The 18,363-nt window shown below is 36.7% G+C and overlaps 1 protein-coding gene across 6 annotated transcripts in view; it reads right to left on the reverse strand.

The window, feature by feature from the left end:
- The window catches only part of LOC110104147 (ras-related protein RABC1-like), a 21,420-nt gene extending 4,866 nt beyond the window's left edge, over positions 1-16,554 (reverse strand). The window contains exons 1-4 of one of the 6 annotated variants that reach the window (XM_020833129.2): positions 16,382-16,554; positions 16,089-16,237; positions 12,777-12,845; positions 1,512-1,577 (exon numbers count right to left, since the gene is read on the reverse strand). In XM_020833129.2, the coding sequence (XP_020688788.1) occupies positions 1,512-1,577; positions 12,777-12,845; positions 16,089-16,237; positions 16,382-16,536 (439 nt within the window). In that variant the 5' untranslated portion in view covers positions 16,537-16,554. Of the gene's footprint in view, positions 1-1,511; positions 1,578-12,776; positions 12,846-16,088; positions 16,246-16,336 lie in introns of all 6 variants that reach the window. The other 5 variants (XM_020833128.2, XM_020833127.2, XM_020833130.2 and 2 more) reach the window with 5 other exon arrangements.
- Between the last annotated feature and the right edge of the window lie 1,809 nt (positions 16,555-18,363).

Raw genomic sequence — 18,363 nt, forward strand, 5'->3', positions numbered from 1 at the left:
TATATATATATATATATATAACATTAGTTAAAATTAATTATGATATAATATTTTTTTAATTAAATAAAGCATAATCGAGCTTCTTAAAGAGCATTTTCACGAACTCTAAACGATGTTGTTCGTGAACATAAACGAGTCGAACGTCAGGCTGTTCAAGATTGTTTATTTAGCTATCGAGTGTTGTCAAAGTTGTTCAAGCTTGTTCATTTACCTTATCAAACGAACATAAACGAGCTCTTATTGAGCCGAGCAACGAGTAGCTTGTCGAACGCTCGGTTCATTTGCAGCCCTATTGCGCATGCAAGAAAGAAATTGTGGTTGAAATCATCAAGTGAAGGAAACTATACGGTGTAGATTACTCCGCCATTAAGGAGAGGGTGTCTGCTATAATGATAGATTGTATTGGAATCCTAAGAAAGGGAGTAAGTTGTGGATGTTCGTTAGTTGGGTACCCACCAAAATAAAAAATCAGTTTTCTATTGATTTTAGTTAAATATATAATCTTGCTATTTACTTAATTGCATGTTTGAATGTCCTTATGGTAATTTGATACTTTCATAGCTTATATGTTATGGTTATCAAAAAGAGCTCTTTATTTGTGCTTAACCTTATCTTACATACACTTAGCATTATTTATCCTAGCAATCGCCATCTTTAATATATGGACACATGTACGGTTGCCGTGTACTTTGGCAGTTGATTATTTAAGAGACTCATAAGCTTGTATGGTTGAGCAAATCAATCAATTGTGCTCAATAGTATTATCACTCAAACAATATATCATGTTTTTGATTCAGGAAACTCTTCTTACACTTGCAGGTTGTTTAATTTGCTTACAAGATTTTGTGTTAGTATTCATGAGTGTGAATAATCTACATTGCCTAATATTTGGTCAACCACATACTAGCTTTGCACATATTATACATCTTGATTACAAGCACTTGTATTTTTGTATGGGAATATGTTTAGTTTAATTATTTGCACCGTGCACTTAATATTTGAATTTGAGCTGAAAAGAATTTAAAAAGAATTCTAGAGTAGCATTGCACACCCAATTCAACTCTGTTTTTGGTGTGCACAAACTCTACATCAACAAAAGCCCATCATCCATTCGGCATTGAGAATTAACCTTTTTCTACATTAAGCATAGTGTTTGTTTAAAGTTATATATTACGTATGTCTGTCAAGTGGTAAACCCTCCTGTGTACACTGCAACAATAAGAGCATCAATAACGACTATTCACCTTAAATCAGCACACGAAAAAAAAAAATTTATATACAATTTTACAAAATTTAAGTACATAACAAAAAACATTTGAATGCCTAGCTTGTGGAATTGGATGGATTTCACCGAAGAAGTTTAACTAAATTAACCCATGATGCAGGAAAGAATGCACAATATGCATGCAAGTTTAATCAAGGAAATATATTTCCATGAGAGTATGCAAAGTCATAAATGCAAGAAATATCTCATCACCTTAAAGAAATTTAAGCGGAATCACATCACATACCCATTATAATCCCTTGAGCTCCTCTGTAATAAGAGCTTGTCAACGTTCTGAATCTCTCCTGCCCAGCTGGAAGATAGAATTATGACTTTAAATGTTAAAAATTCAATAAAAAGAAATTAGAATAAAACTGATTTTGGCGTCATGAAACATTCTTTTATTTAATAAAAAATTAAAAGTTTATGTCACAATAAAAATCTGTTATTCACCGCAGAAGTAATAACAAAGCTATTATTCTTTTAGGGGATTACTTTATTTACACAGTTAGGAGAAGGCAGACCTACGATTTGTGATTCACAAAAGGGCCTTCCACGGTACTAATTTGAGATTTGGCTGGACAGTATGTTATTTGTTTCCAAATCAAAGAAGTCAGAGGCCACTTCAATTATTCCTCTAAAGTTCAAGAATGCTGTAATTCTAAAATGCTTCAAGAAATATGCCATTTACAGTCTAAGATAATCACAATTCTCAAGTTTAACGGATCAATTAAACAATATCATGCAGTTGCATGTATTCCATGGAGAGTTTAAGCAATTGTGCACCTTTATTGGATGAAAAGCAATCAATCAAACTTGCATCATAAAAAAAAAAACAAAAAAAACAAATTGTAGCAAATGTCAATAGTTGGAAAAAGGTCAAATTTTAAGCTTAAAAGACCTGACCAAATGTCTTTGTGATGCGAAACCAATAGGAATTGCAGGGAAATAATAAAATTATCGTAAGCTTGCTACTGTAAGATTAATGAATCACAGGAATTAATTTGAGGAATTATCCATTGACATTTAGCTCTGGCATGCAATTACAATTTTACGAGAACAGGTCAATTTAAAACAATATCAAAAAATACAATAAAACTATATGTTCAGTAATAATAATCCACAGGTTAATATCAAGAGCTTTACACCTAGAGTTTCTTTTCTCACTCGCACTCTATGAAGGGCTTTAGTGGAGAGAGATCTTCAGCAAACCAAGCGATGCCACTAAGAAAGTTATGACGCCGATGATCTTGATCTATGGGAAGGTAGCCGGAGAAGGAGGCGCAAAAGAACGTCCGACGAGTTGCCACTGTCCAGGTGGTCGTTGTTCGTCGATCATCTCGGCTAGATGAAATAGAATGTAGTCGACGTACTCTTCAACAAAATCTTCAAACTCCCGGTCGGGATCGAAAGGCGACTGAAGAATATCAATTTGGCCTTGAGAATCGTACGCAAATTCGTGGTCGACTTCAGGATCGGCAATCCATGAACATGAGAGTATTCTTTGTTGTGAACCTTAGAGGAGCCGGCGGTTAGTGAAGGGAGAAAGGAGGAGGGGGCAGCGGATTGGGGGGTTCGGGTGGAGAAGAGGACGGCTAGGGTTAGGAGGGGATTGGGAGGTTTGGGTGGAGGAGGGGACAACTAGGGTTAGGAGGGCTTAGGTTCTTTTAGGTTACTTACCAAGGAAGGTAATTAATTAAACAAGTTAATGGAGGTGGAGGGAAATTAGAATTAAAATTCGAATTTCAAAATTAGGGCAAGGGCAAGGGCAAGGACTGGCGGCCTGCTTGGATGAGGGAGGGGATGGAGGGGAGATTCATGGTTTCCTAAAGCAGGGGGGGGGCTTAATGCAAGGGAAAGGAGGTGAGCCATGAGCCAAGGAATCTTTCGCCAACTGGTGGATGCTGCTTTGCCCACACCATGGGATTTCACCACTCAAGAACTCTCATGCTCAGGAGGAAATTAGAATTTTTGTTAATCAATCATTAAAAATAATACAAAGTCTAGGGCCTCTATATATAGGCCTCCACAATGAAGAAAACTCAAAGACAAATATGCTCTCCGAGCTACAACTCACCAAACTCCCTCATAGGGGTACAAAGGTCAACTAAAACAAATAATGAAAACAATACTAATACAAAAACATAAAATAACTCATAAATAGATGCTCCTGATTGTGGTCGTCGATCTGCGATGTCTTCTGTGATAGACGTGCTAGAACATTCCACTGATATCCTCATCATTCTCCCTGGTGGGAGAAAGCTCGACCCCGTCGAGTAGCTGTCTCGAGAGCTCTCGTACTAGAAGATCGGGGTCCAATCTCTGCAACTCTTCACGATCAATCCACATGTTCTCCGTTTCCGGTTTACCTGCCTATTGAACCAAATACCTTTGGCGCCCACCTTCTTTAGTGGAAATAATTTTGTCGTCCAGTATTTCTTCGATCTTCTCTGTATTAGGTAAATGAGGCAAATTGGAGAGTGGAGTTAGGCTAGGGTTCTCACTAGGTAGGTTTACACAAGACTCATGTAGTGGATTAGAAGGGTTAAACTCTGGTCTCTTAAAGGCTACTAGATCTTCAATATTGAAAGTAGGATTTATACTAAAATTTTCAGGAAGATCTAGCACATAAGCATTATTGTTTATTTTTGAGATTATTTAAAAGGCCCTGCACTCCTAGCATGAAACTTTTTAACGGATCCTTGAAGGAACCGCTCCGGACGAATCCGTACCATTACAAAATCTCCAACTTCAAATTCTTTAAATCTTTTCTTGCGATCAACATTAAGCTTATAGTTAGTGTTGCTTTGTTTAATTCTTTTATTAATTTTCTTATGCAATTCCAGGAGATGAGATGCAAATACATATGCGGACTCAGATGTTCTAACCTTAGGACACATAGGGATTAAATCTATAGGCTGTCTAGGTGACTCGTAGTACGATTAACAGAGTTGTTATAGGCAAATTCGGCAATAGTAAGTATAGAGTCCCAGTCCCGGATATTCTCTCCTACCGAGGTCCTTAACAGATTTCCTAGACTCCTATTCACAACTTCAATTTGTCCATTTGTTGGGGGGTGAAAGACGGTAGAGAATTGAAGTTTGGTCCCCATTTTGTGTCATAACATTTTCTAGAAATAACTTGTAAACTTAACATCTCTGTCTGACACAATGGTTTTAGGCAACCCATAGAGCCTAACAATTTCATCGAAATATAGTTTAACGATCCTTGAAGCATCGAAAATTTTGGAGCATGGGAGGAAATGTGTCATTTTAGAGACTCGGTCCACTACTACACACACAGAGTTATGTTTCCTAACAATCTTGGGTAACCCTAAAAAAAATCCATGTTAACATCCTGCCAAGGGCAGCTGGTACAGGGAGGGGTGTGTAGAGCCTGGTGTTTTGTTTCGGATGCTTAGCTAACTGGCACATGTGACATCTCTTTATCAGCTGGCTAACATCGCGCTTAAGACTAGGCCAGAAAAATCTTTGCTCAACCGCAGTGATGGTTTTAGTTTATCCAAAGTGTCTAGCTAAACCTTATGCGTGTAATTCTCAAATGATGAATTCTCTAAGTGAGGTGTTGGGGATATAGTCTTTGGGATTTAAATAGATATCCTTCTACCAAAAAGAAATCATCAATTATATGTTCACTTCCAATGGTCAACAATGCGAATGTCTCTTTGAAGTCAGGGCAATCCATTTAGTTTTCCTTAATCTGTTCAAATCCAATCACTTATGCCCTCATTTCTTTCGTTATCATTATCCGACGGCTTAAGGCGTCAATTGCCTTATTTTCAAATCCAACTTTGTGTCTGATTGTGTAAGTATAGTCTTAAAGGAATTCAACCCAACGACCATGTCGTGCATTGAGTCTCTTTTGGGAATTTATATATCGCAAGGCTTCGTGGTCAGAAAAGATAACAACTTCTTGTGGGAGTAGGTAATGTCTCCAATACCTAAGGGATTGGATGATAGCGTAAAATTCTTTATCGTGGGTAGAATATCGCTTCCTAATATCGTTCAACTTTTCACTAAAGTAAGCCATAGGGTGGCCTTCTTGGGACAAGACGCCACCAATGCCAATACCTGAAGCGTCACAGGTAACTTCAAAAACTTTAGAAAATCAATCAGACGCATGACCGGGGCTTCTACCATTTTCTTCTTGATTTCATTAAAAGCTCTAGAGGCAGCTAGGGTCCATGGAAATTCTCCCTTTTTGAGACAGTTCGTTATAGGGGCTAATATGGTGCTAAAGTCTGAATAAACGTCCAATAAAACGTGGCATGTCCATGAAAACTCCAAACATCTCTAATGTTTTTAGGTTCGGGCCACTCATTAATTGCTCGCACCTTTTCGGGATCAGTAGAAATTCCTTGAGAAGATATAATAGATCCAAGAAAAGTAACATTATCTATGAGAAACATACATTTCTTAGGATTAGCATATAGTTGTTCATTCATCAAAACCTCACAGACTTGTTTTAAATGATTTAGATGTTGATCCACCGAATTACTATAGATCAAAATGTCATCAAAGTTGACTACTACAAATTTTCTTAGGAAGAGTCTGAGGACCGGTGTCATAACTCTCATAAACGTACTTGGTGCGTTACTCAGACCAAAAGGAATAACCATCCATTCGTATAACCCATCCTTAGTTTTAAAAACAGTTTTTCATTCGTCTCCCGAACGGATCCTAATATGGTGATAACCGCTCTTAAGGTTAATTTTAAAAAATAGGGTGGCTCCGATCATCATATCTAACATGTCATGTAGACAAGGAATGGGGAAATGATATTTGACCATGATTTTGTTGATAGCGCGGCTATCAACACACATCCTCCACGAGCCATCCTTCTTGGAGTTTAAGAGGACGGGGACAATGCAAGAGCTAAGTCTTTCCTTAATAAAACCACGCTGCAGAAGTTCATCTACATATCTCTTAAATTCAGCATGCTCCGTAGGGTTCATGCGATAATGAGGTAGGTTTGGAAGGGAAGCTCCAGGTACTAAATCGATGACGTGTTGTATGTCCCTTAGAGGTGGGAGTTGGTTGGGTAAATCTTTTGGAAAAACGTCAGCAAAGGTTTCAAGGAGAGGCTTAACCTTTACTAGGATAAGTTCTTCCAGGTCCGCGTTTACTTCCCAAGCTACTAAGGCGTAAAGGGGTGAACCTAACACTAATTTAGTATCCAAGTCTTTAGCAGTCAATAGGTTTAGGCCTGTGCTGGGTTTAAGGAGAGTGGGTTTTACGTCCTCCTTGGTAGACTTGGGTTGGGAGGGTAAGAGCTTAATCTTCTTACCATCGTGCTCGAACACACAGGTGTTAGATCTCCCATAGCTATGAACTTCATTATCGAACAACCAGGGACGTCCAAGGATGATCTGACCAACATCCATGGTTAACACATCGCACCATATCTTTTCCTTGTATCCCACGAATTCAATGGGGATAAGACACTTTTATTTTACTTCCAAGGCGGTCCAGTTGATCCAAACGACTTTGTAGGGGTTTTGGTGCGGAGTGTTTTTCATGTGAAGCTAAGAGATCATAGCAGACGAAATAAAGTTAATACAACTTCCACTATCGATGATAACCTTACAGTTCTTATCGCCGATTTTGGTGAAAGTATGGAAGATGGAAGTTCTATCCCAATTGTCACTCAGTTGGTTGTGATAAGGCACACTTAACAACTTGCAGATCTAAGTGATCAATCTTTTGCAGGCAGTGGATCATGGCGGTGTCTTCATCACAAAAAAAGTCTTCATCATCATCGATGTGATGAACTAGTTTAGTGTCAGGCTCATCTTCCTCATCGATAACTTCTTCAATTATGGTTACCTTATAGGGGCTAGAACATTGAGAGGAAATGTGTCCGTACCCATGATACCTGAAGCATTTGGTTCCCGCAGGGGTTTTGGGTGTCTCACGTTCAGGGGTTTTAATTTTAAATTCAGAACGGGGTTGGAATTGTCTAACAGTGGGTTGACCAATCATGGGACCAGGTGATTTGTTTTAGGGTTGGCTGGAGGAAGGTTTAAAAGGGTTAGCGTGGAATTTTTGGCCTTTCGAATGGACATAGTTCTTAGATTCTTCCAGGTCTAGCACAAGACTACAAGTGGCCTCTAAGGTGGTAATTCCTCTAGCAAAGAGTTCATTTCGAAGGTTTTCCCTAAGTCCTGCTTTAAACATGGACATAAGTTGGGCAGGGGTGGTAGTTTCCTCGCCACTATAGTGAATCATGATGTCATTAAAAGTATAGATGTAGTCCTTCACAAGTTTACTATCCTGGGTTAATCTATTCAAACGATCTAAAAGTCTGGGGTAGTAGGAAGGGGAAGATACTTTTGCTTGAGCTCTTATTTCATAGTCCTCCAATCAGTGATAGGGTATTCTCATGTTTCACGCATATGTTCAAGGTTAGTCCAGTACTAACTAGCCCTACCAGTCAACTTCATTTCAACAAATCTAACTTTTCTCTCTTCCGAAATGTTGTACCACCTAAAGTAGCTATCCATTTCTTTTAGCCAATCCAAGAAAACTTGTGGGTCAAGGGTGCCATCAAAGGAAAGGGCATCGATTCGGATGTTCTTGAGTAACTGAGCATCGTTATCTCTCCAAATCGGATCATGTCCTACAGGTTCCTGATTAGGTCTATGGTTTTGACAGTTTGGGTCTCGAGGTGGTGCATATTCAGCTCGAAGTTCTTCGGCATACGGGGACGGAGGTCTAGGAGTATACATCGTATGGTTTCCTAACCGTTCAATGTGGTCTAGACGGTCTCCAGTTTGTCGTCTAAAGTCTGCTAACTTGCCTTGAGTTTCTCTAATTTGTTGGGTCACAGTACCTAACTGACTTACGATCAAGTCTAAAGTATGTTAAATTTGTTCCGGGTCCATTAGGATACACTAGGTGACGCTTAGGGATGTTAAGGAATAGGGGGGGCAGCACCTAAACCTATATGCTAACACTCCTAAAGCTCACTAAATGATGCATAAATTGTATGGGCAGCAAACAAGCAATGTGTTACTTCAAATGAATGCTATGTTACACAACTAAGTAAACTCAAATATGGCTATTTAGAACTCTAAGATGACACCTAGCACATGCAAGTTGAGCAAATCTAACTCTGATACGAAGATAATGCGAAACAAACAGGAATTGCAAGGAAATAATAAAATTATTGTAAGCTTGCTACTGTAAGATTAATGAATCATAGGAATTAATTTTAGGAATTATCCATTGACATTTAGCTCTGGCATACAGTTACAATTTTAGGAGAACAGTTCAATTTAAAACAATATTAGAAAATACAATAAAACTAGATGTTCTGTAATAATAATCCAAGGCTAATATCAAGAGCTTTTTCACCTAGAGTTTCCTTTCTAACTCGTACTATATGAATGGCTTTAGCGGAGAGAGATCTTCAGCAAACCAAGCGATGCCACTAAGAAAGTTTCGACGCTGACCGTCTTGATCCACGGGAAGGTAGCCGGAGAAGGAGGCACAAAAGGATGTCCGACGAGTTGTCATTATCCAGGTGGTCGTACGTCGATCGTCCCCGCTAGATGAAATAGAATGCGTTTGACGTAGTCTTCGACAGAATCTTCAAACTCCCAATCGGGATCAAAGAAAGGCGACTAAAGGATATCAATTTGGCCTTGAGAATCGTACGCAAATCCGTGGTCGACTTCAGGATCGGCCATCCATGAACATGAGAGTATTCTTTGTTGTGAACCTTGGAGGAGCCGGCGGTTAGTGAAGGGAGAAAGGAGGAGGGGGCGGCAGATTGGGGGGGTTCGGGTGGAAGAGGGGACGACTAGGGTTAGGAGGGGATTGGGGGGTTCAGGTGGAGGAGGGTACGGCTAGGGTAGGAGGGCTTAGATTCTTTTAGGTTAATTACCAAGGAAGGCAATTAATTAAGCGAATTAATGGAGGTGGAGGAAAATTAGAATTCAAAATCAAATTCCAAAATTAGGGCAAGGGGAAGGGCCAACGGCATGCTTGGAGGGAGGGGATTGAGGGGGAATTTGTGGTTTCCTAAAGTATGAGTCTAATTTAGGAATAGGTTAATCCAATCAAATCTAATTTAAAAAAAAAATTAGATCCAATTAGGAGACTTTCCTATTTTAGGTTTGGTTAATTTAGGAAATAATTCGAAATTCAAATTTGAATTTCAAATTTAATTACTTCGTTCCTAAATCAATTGGGACAATTTAGGTGACCACTAATGATGATTGAAGTCATCATTAAGAGGGGCAAGGGGAGTTGGGGCCGGCGGTGGGCATGGGGAAGAGGGTGGGCCGATCGATTGTGGGGCTTGGCCGACGGCTAAGGTGGGGGAAGGGGATGGGAAGCTACGGCAAGGACTGTTTGGAGGATGGTCGGCGGTTGGGGCAAGGGGAAGGGGTGCTCGGCAGTTGAGGCAAAGTGAAGGGGGCCGGTGGCTTAATGCAAGGGAAAGGAGGTGAGCCACAAGCCGGAGATTCTTCCGCCGACTGATGGATGTTGCTTTGCCCACACGTTGGGACTTCACCACTTAAGAACTCTCAAGCTCAGGAGATAATCAGAAATTTTATTAATCAATCATTAAAAAATAATACAAAGTCTAGGGCCTCTATATATATGCCACCACAACGAAGAAAACTCAAAGACACATATGCCTTTCGGGCTACAACTCACTAAACTCCATCATAGGGGTACAAAGGTCAACTAAAATAAATAAAAAATATAATACTAATACAATAACATAAAATAACTCATAAATAGATTCTCTTGATCGTGGCCGTCAATTTGCGATGTCTCCTGTGAAAGACGCGCTGGAACCTTCCACTGATGTCCTCATCGCTTTGTTTCTTGATAGATTTGCAATGAAATGCCTTTATCTTCTTGACCATGCGGTGACTTGCATAGAAACCTCCAATGCAAGCTATCCTTATCATCTTTCCCTCTTCTCTCTCTCTCAAATGCAAGGGCATCCATCCTAATCTCTCTCCCTCTCCCTATTTCTAAGCTGTCTCTCTAATTGAATATACAACATCTTTCTTCATACAGAAAGATCCCTTAAATAGAGTAGTAAGGGGAATTTCCATCACATGTTCCAAAATTTCTTATTGTTTCCATACATCATTAATGACATAAATACAAATAAACTCCCTTGAAATAACACACGCAACGCATGAAATAAAAAAGTGACATAAAAGAAACATGAAAGAACCATCATTAACTAAGCAAAATCTAATCAGGCCTAAATTGAGTTGGGGCAATGATGAGGATGGGTTCATCTATGTTCTAGTTCATAACCCCTCATGATCAGTAAAAGCTCCTTTCTAAGGAGTTAAAGCAATGGTAGTCTTGCATAACAGTTGGGACACAATGATACAACTTATTGAGCGGAATCCATAAATCTTTCTCAAATGATGATATTGTCATACAATGAAATAGCATTGCTAATAGATAGAAAAAAATGTGAGCACATTAGTGAGGATTTGCTCAAATGCAACTATAGAAAAAAAAAAAAGGAAAGCGCAAAACGGGATGGGATATTCAGTTGCACTTATAGCGACTCAGCTTATAGACAATACCTAGCAATATAGGAGAAAGATCTTCTATACCGAGCAATATAGGAAAAAAATACTCTATGCTGCAAACATGTCTAATATTAAAATCATAAAGATGTTCAATTAAATAAGTACAAAACTCATTTTCCAATAAATTTTGTAAGGGATAGAAAATATTGCAGGGAGCTTTTTAAATGTATTTTGGATGTCGTGTTTAGGATGAATGTGCATAAGAATATAATCTCCTTAATTGAGCTCTAGAGCACTTCTGAGAGTGTATGCTAATACTTTGTACTTGTCATTGTGCTTGGCAATATGCAATCTAAAATTAGCATGAGTTTTATGCATGTGTTCAACAAATAATTCAAAACCACTAGCGGTACTTTGGGAAGTGATCTGTCAAGCATGGAAATCAGACAATTAACGGTCAGTTTGGATTCTTGTTGGATACAAGAAACAACAGTTTTATTAAAGTGAAAAGAACCGTGCAATTACCAAAGGGATGAAGAATTATCCTTCTTTTTGTTGAGCTCCCTTTCTCTCTAGAATATCTCTCAAAGCTCTATCTCTCTAAAGATATTTTTCATCCACGCCACCGCAACCCTCTACCCTCTACCCTCTACCCTCTACCCTCTACCCTCTGCGTACCTACCATACCGCCTTTACATATGAGGAGAGCGTCAATTACAAAATAGACGGGAAATCTATTATAAGATATCAAGTATTCAATCCAAAGTTACATATGAAAAGGCGATACCAACTCGGATAATTGACGATTAGGTTGGCAGTTGAATTGCAAGTACATAAGAATCCTGCCTTTCATAAACCAACCTATTCTAAAACTGATTGGAGAAATAAGAGGAAATGTAGGAAAAATGAAGTAAGAGATGTTTGCCAAAGGTAACTCCTGTTAAATTCTAAAGGACCGGTCTAGCCGGCCCAGCAAAAGGGCCGACTCATTATTTACACTAGGCTTCCGCCTGCTGTTCCACCCAAGATGGGTTCTGCCCTCCTTGGCGTGGGGTTCATAGCCTAAGTAGAGAGAGGATGGGGTGTTTAGGAGGGAAATTTTGAATTAGGAGGGCCGTTTAGTCTTTTGGGGAGATTATTTTGCAAGCTTTAAGTAGAATGTTTGCATTAGGGTTAGGGTTATTTGGAGATTGTGCTGGTTTCAGTTAGTGCTTGGCGTTCTAGGGATCTAGAAGCGTCTAGAGATTAGCGAGAGATAGATCCTCCTCTCGAATTGAGGATCAATTGTTTGTATCTTGTGTTTTTACTTCTCTACTTCATCAATTGCAAGAGTTTTTCTCTGTTATTTCTCTTAAATTCATCTTGGAGATTGTTTTTGAGGCACTAAAATTCAATTTTGGCCAAAGAAAACTCGAATTCTGCTGTGTTTCCTATGAAATTCACCCTTGAGGCAATGGTCAGTTGACATTTGAGTTTTGCTTTGAAGTGGGTATTAAGAAAATCAACCATTAATCTTAATTGTTATATTAAATATCCTTGAAAGGAACACATGGTAGAAGTAGATATATTATTCCTGTACACAACGTACAGACTAAAATTTTATTGTTATATTAAAAGGACGCAACGAACCAAATTGAAGCTGGCTTTTCCTCTCTGTGTGTGTCAAATTCGCTCATTGGTACAGTACTAAATTAGCAAAGCCAAGGAAATCAGGTCAGTTCTCGGTTATACCCATAGGAAAGCAAAATTTGCCTAATGTTACATTATTTATGCAAGATTATGTTTTCAGGTCATTTTGTCATTTAACAATAAACAAATCCTTTACCTCCACCAAAATCCATAATGCAATAAAAACAACGTGAAAGGAATGCAGAAATCAAAAACAAAAAATTCATAGCTTCTAAAGCACCAAATTTTGTGTGGATATAAATAAATCCAGTGGATTAAAACAACACAAAGCTATGCAAAGTTAAATACCTGTGTCCCAGATAGCTAATTTCAACTTTTTTCCCCCTATTGTAACCATCTTTACCTTGAAATCAACACCTACAAAGAAATATGTTAAGAAAATATAGACAATGAAAACAAAGATAAAATACATCACCATAGAGATTGCAAAATTTCTCATTAGTTTGCGAAGAGTAAGAAAATAGTAACTGCATTTATATCTAAAATTGGTAACACCTTAACTAAATATGGCTCTAAAAACTGGTCAGAACATTATCTGTCAATCTGTCAGCATTTTCACCTGACATTTTGCATAGAGAGTAACAGTGTCAAGAAAATAAACTATTTTGCAAAGCACAAATATTTTGCAACTTTAGATATGGAAGAGTATAGATGAACTCGGTTTTCCAAGCACTCCACATGATTTATAAACAAAACTGCTAAGATTGCACGGCCCTACGGTTGGTAAAAGCCAAGCAACCAATGTGATTGGCCAATTCAAGGAAAATTATATTCTTTCATATGACAGTGGAATTACATTGTTTAGGTTTTGAAATACAATACTGGCAAAGAAGATTATTTAGTTTGAAATTGATACCAAGATTCGCATAAGTAGTCTCACATACTTCTTCGCAAGTTAAAAAATCTTTAGAAATTAACTACCAAAAAGCCTATCAACTTAAAATTTTGACACAGTTTGATTAAAGGATGTTTTTTGTCAGAAATAAAGAACAAAACTTGTAAATGCTAAAGTACCCAATTGGTTCCATAAGTTCAGCTCGTGTACCTCATTTGCTAATTGCTATTTGTATGAAGCCATCAAAACAATTTCATAGAAAATCTTCAAATTTGCATTCAATCTAATGCAAAATTTTTCAAATAGATTATAAAGACATATTTGGAATTTTGGATTATAACTAGAATCTGCCATCATCACCACTACAAATCCACTCTCCCAACCCAACCCTATGCCACTGCAACGGTACAACTGTACAAAGCCACCATTGTAGGTGTGGGTAGGGATAAAATTCTACCATATGGGACATAAAAGTACAAAAGTAGACCTTTGATTCAGAAATATATTATCAGGTTCCTACAACTGTCACTCATGATCAGAGATGGCTAATTTACATAAGTCAATAATAGAAAAGATTTAAGGCATAAATAAAAGGGATGATATGGAGCAAAAAAGAGCATTGTATAGGAAAAAAAAAAAAAATAAGTGGGCATAACAGATGGGCCAGGTTAGCTCTTAAACAAGGACTTGACATTGTTTGATTAAAACTAAAAATATGGCAAAACAAATTAAGATCAAGAAATTCATCATTGATCTGAAAACTCAGTGCAGGACAAATGCAGTATGCATGGTATTACCAAACAAGAACAAATTGCATGCATTGAAACATGGATAAAGAAGTGAAAAATAACCAATTCATAAATATCTATTCATCTTAGCAGCGTCCCATGCCAAGTCTTTGTTGGACATCTTTAAATCGTCATGGGAACAGGAAACCTTTTACAAAGTATTGGCATAAGCAAAAGTAGGAGAAACATGCTAACCATGCTAAGATAATAGACAAACAAATTTGCAGATGTAATGCATGAAACGCCAATGGTTAAACTCTTTTCAAACACAAAAGCTGAAGTTTGTAGTACATGTACCATAGCAAGACCAAATTTAGGCATGACACCCAAATGGTAAAATGCAAATTCAACCTAAAAGCTTAAGTTTGTATTGAAGGACGAACACTTGTATATCTACACCAACATATCTTCAAGTATCGGGAGACCATACCAAATACTTTTATATGTCTTAACGAGTTTCTCCTAACTTATGATGTCTCAAAATCCTCCAACAGTAACCTCAAGTTGAAAAACTTCCAAAAAATCAAGTTGAGAGGTCAAATGCTAAAATGACCAAAAAGCTCACTCCGGCATACCTTCCACAGTGAATTATGCAAGTCATTAAAATTACTCCACCACAAGAAGCCCAATAAGGAGGCCAAATGCAAGTCACTCAAGCTGAAACAAACATAAAATCTAATACTCCTTAGATAGTGTGAACCAAATGAAATCAAAGTTGTGCTTGATAAACTATTAGTAAAAACTATTTTTAGACCAAAATCTTAAAGTTCAATTGATACAATACCAATAACAACAACAAGTTTTTATCCCACAACGTGAGGTAGATAACATGAATCATTTTTTCTCCATTATATCCTATTAAGAGAGAACAATACATCTACATCATTGCATGTTCAATCCGATGACAAAATAAACTCCACACCTTATGTTCCTTAAGTACATCATAAAATAAACTTCTAGGCATGGCTTAATCTAGCTAATAATCCATATATTCTAATATGGCAAGCTTTAAATTTTATGGTTTTACATTTTGTTTAGAGATAAAATGATGCTCATATAAAACTATCAAGTACAATTATATGAAAATTTCTATAACCTAATAAGCCAAATTATTTATAGGAAAACCATTTAAAAGTAACTAAAGTTATTTAACAATGGAAGACTTATAAGTATAAATATTTTTTTTCTAATTGATAATTGGAATTCAGATTTGCCAATAATAGATAATAATTTTTTTACCTTTTAAGTGTATCTAATGAAAACTGGATACCTCAAAAGGCACTAATGCTTCGTTTGGGACGGCTTTCTTATTGCTTCTTAAAAAAGTTAAAATTTTAAATTTTTTGTACTTAAAAACCGCTTTAAGAAGAAGAAAGAAAGCCGTCCCAAATGAAGCCTACGTGTGTACAAGAGCACTTTACTAACTTCTAGGATTCCAGACACCAAAGGTTTATGTATACAACCAATGGAAACAAAGGTAAACAAAATTTGGAGGACCCAAACAAAAAATAAGAGGCCATCTACAAAAGCAGCAAATGAGCAGGGTACCATTCAGAAGGTTACATAATTGATTGAAGGGCTAAAGCATTCTTCAACAGGTTCTATCCTCTCTGCATTGCAACAACCAGGTTATACTGGTTACAAGCTCAACCATGTAAAGTCCGATTGCACCACAAGACTTAAAACATTTGAATACTAAATATGTTTTACCTATTAGTTATCATTTTAATTTGCTATAACTGCACGGTTGCAAAGCTATTTCCTTTTCCAGCAATGTTGTGGTAAATAAATGGTGATATAATTCACTATTAGTATGCCTGCCCAAATGTTGATGGATTTAAAAGAGACACAAGTGCCACACAACATAAAAAAATAAAGCATTAATGCATGAGCAGAGAAGCTCCAAGATTTATTCTGTCTTAAAAATCCTCCACAGAAGTTATACTCATTTCAGAAGAAACGATTTATGCTACACACCAATGGTAGGGGATAGATCTTCAAAGGAGTCTGATGTGAATCTCAATAGGAGGCTGCTCTTCCCTACTCCAGAATCCCCAATCATGAGGAGCTTGAACAAGTAATCAAACTCTGGTTGGCTTGAAGGAGATGGATCCATCGAATTGTTCCTGCGGGGCTAAGAAACAGAAATCATTAGGGGAAATAAGCATGAATAATAAAAATAGAGTGAAAAACTAGTAAATTATACAATTTTTGTCATGGACAACCTAGAAAAATAACGTACTAGTAAGATACGAGTTTGCTTCAGAAACCTGCGAGGGGTGCACGGTAAACAACTCCAACGAAGTCGATTCGGGAGACGAAAGTGTAGAAAGGGAAAAGTGAACAGTCGATAAGGAAAGGTGATGGTCGGGATTGATGAAGCGGTGGCGGTGGACCTTATTTTTCCGTCAACAAATGAAAACATGACGTTAGACGTTCCTTTTGTTAGACACCTCGCAAATGAAAATAAAAAATAAATATTTTAATTTTTTATTTATAATATTGTAGGATTCATATCATATTATACTATCACTTCAAATATTAATTAATTAAAATTAGAGGAATAAATTTGAGTTATAATTAATATTACAGGGCGATCAAATTTTTTCATATGCTCTGAAGTCAAATTCAACTTATTTAAAATAGGTAAATTTGAAATTTAAAAATTATATTGTTCGTATTGTATGATCATTAACTAATATTGCATAATTTATGTCTATGGATTAAAGATTCAAATTAGATCTATATTAATTGTAGATCATGATGTAAGATCATGTATTAGAAAGTATGATCGATGGGTTATTTGAACTAATCGTACTTGATGATTTATATTCTTACGGGATAACTTATGACGGTATTGAACTAACCGTACTGTATAATCCAAAAATTGTATTGTACGATCTAACTCGACAAAACTAAAATTAAGATTTTTTGAAACTATATATATATATATATATAATTTTTTTGGGGGGAAAATAGGGGCAAAATATGCCCAATTCTATTTCAAAAATGAAAGGTTACAAAAATTACAAATGAATAGTAAGAAAAAAACAAAGAAAAACTTACAAATTCACACTAGAATATAAACAAGAATATAAAAAACTACTAAAGATAGGAGAAAAGAAAAAAGAAGCAAAAGCTCCTTGAAAGACAAATGATCTCTGCCAAACAGTAGAACCCAAACAACCAAAAAAGAAAGAAGAACACTCCAATAATGAAAAAGCATTCCCAAACAAAGGATGCATTAACAAAGAATCTCCAGACAAGCTGCTCCTCAATAGAAGGTACCACAAGATACAAAATACAAAACCAACTACCAACATAGAGATCCCAAGTGCTTGCAAAAGCACTGAAGAGAGCAGGTTGACAATCCAAATTCTCAACAAAATCAAGAGTAAATCTAGCAGAACTCAAACCAATGAACCTTCAAGATGTCTCCCAGCATCCTAAATAATCAACCATCATATACCAACAGCTCCAACAAAGTTACTCCAATATACAACCATGCACAAAAAAAAAAGCAAGTAACATTGCCCGAAAAACCAAACAAGAAAAACTCGAAAACCAAAAGAAAATAAAAAATAAACTTTAGCCATCCAAGGTTTTTAGAAAAACTTGGTTGCCAAAGAATAAAACCAACAAAAACCACAAAGGAGAAACCCAAAAAACAGAAAAATCTCCAACCACAAAAAAAATAAAACAAACCCCTACACTACATCAACACTAGAATCACTGAAACTAATAAAGCAAATAGCACAACAACAAAAAGTTACCATAACCTACAGAAGCACCCAACAGCCACAAGAACACATGAACAAATCCAGAAAAACAAAAACAAAATCAATGCAAAAAACCTATAAGAGAATTATAAGACTTCCAAGAAGAAATCTTAAAAGAAATATTAAAAATAATAGTTTTGCACAGCAAAACAGAATTAGTAAAAACATTCACAAACTTTCTCGCATTTCTCTCTTTCCAAATGAAGTAAAACAGAACAACAAACAAAAATTAAATATAAATTCTTAAAAATAAAATAAATATTAAGAGAAGAAATATAATCCAATAACTGCTCCAAATTAGGCCTAAAAAGGAAAAAAAAATTACATGAGCTAAACAACCAGAAATAATATTGAAAGAATAATCGCATTAAAAAAAGAGATGATTATAACTTTCATCATCTTTCAAACAAAGGATACAAGTAGTAGAAACGTTCAGATTTCTCTTAACCAGATTATCTGTCGTTTTGAACCCC

This window comes from Dendrobium catenatum, unplaced genomic scaffold (assembly GCF_001605985.2).
Source record: "Dendrobium catenatum unplaced genomic scaffold, ASM160598v2 fragScaff_scaffold_857, whole genome shotgun sequence".
In the NCBI taxonomy this organism is placed as follows: Eukaryota; Viridiplantae; Streptophyta; class Magnoliopsida; order Asparagales; family Orchidaceae; genus Dendrobium; species Dendrobium catenatum.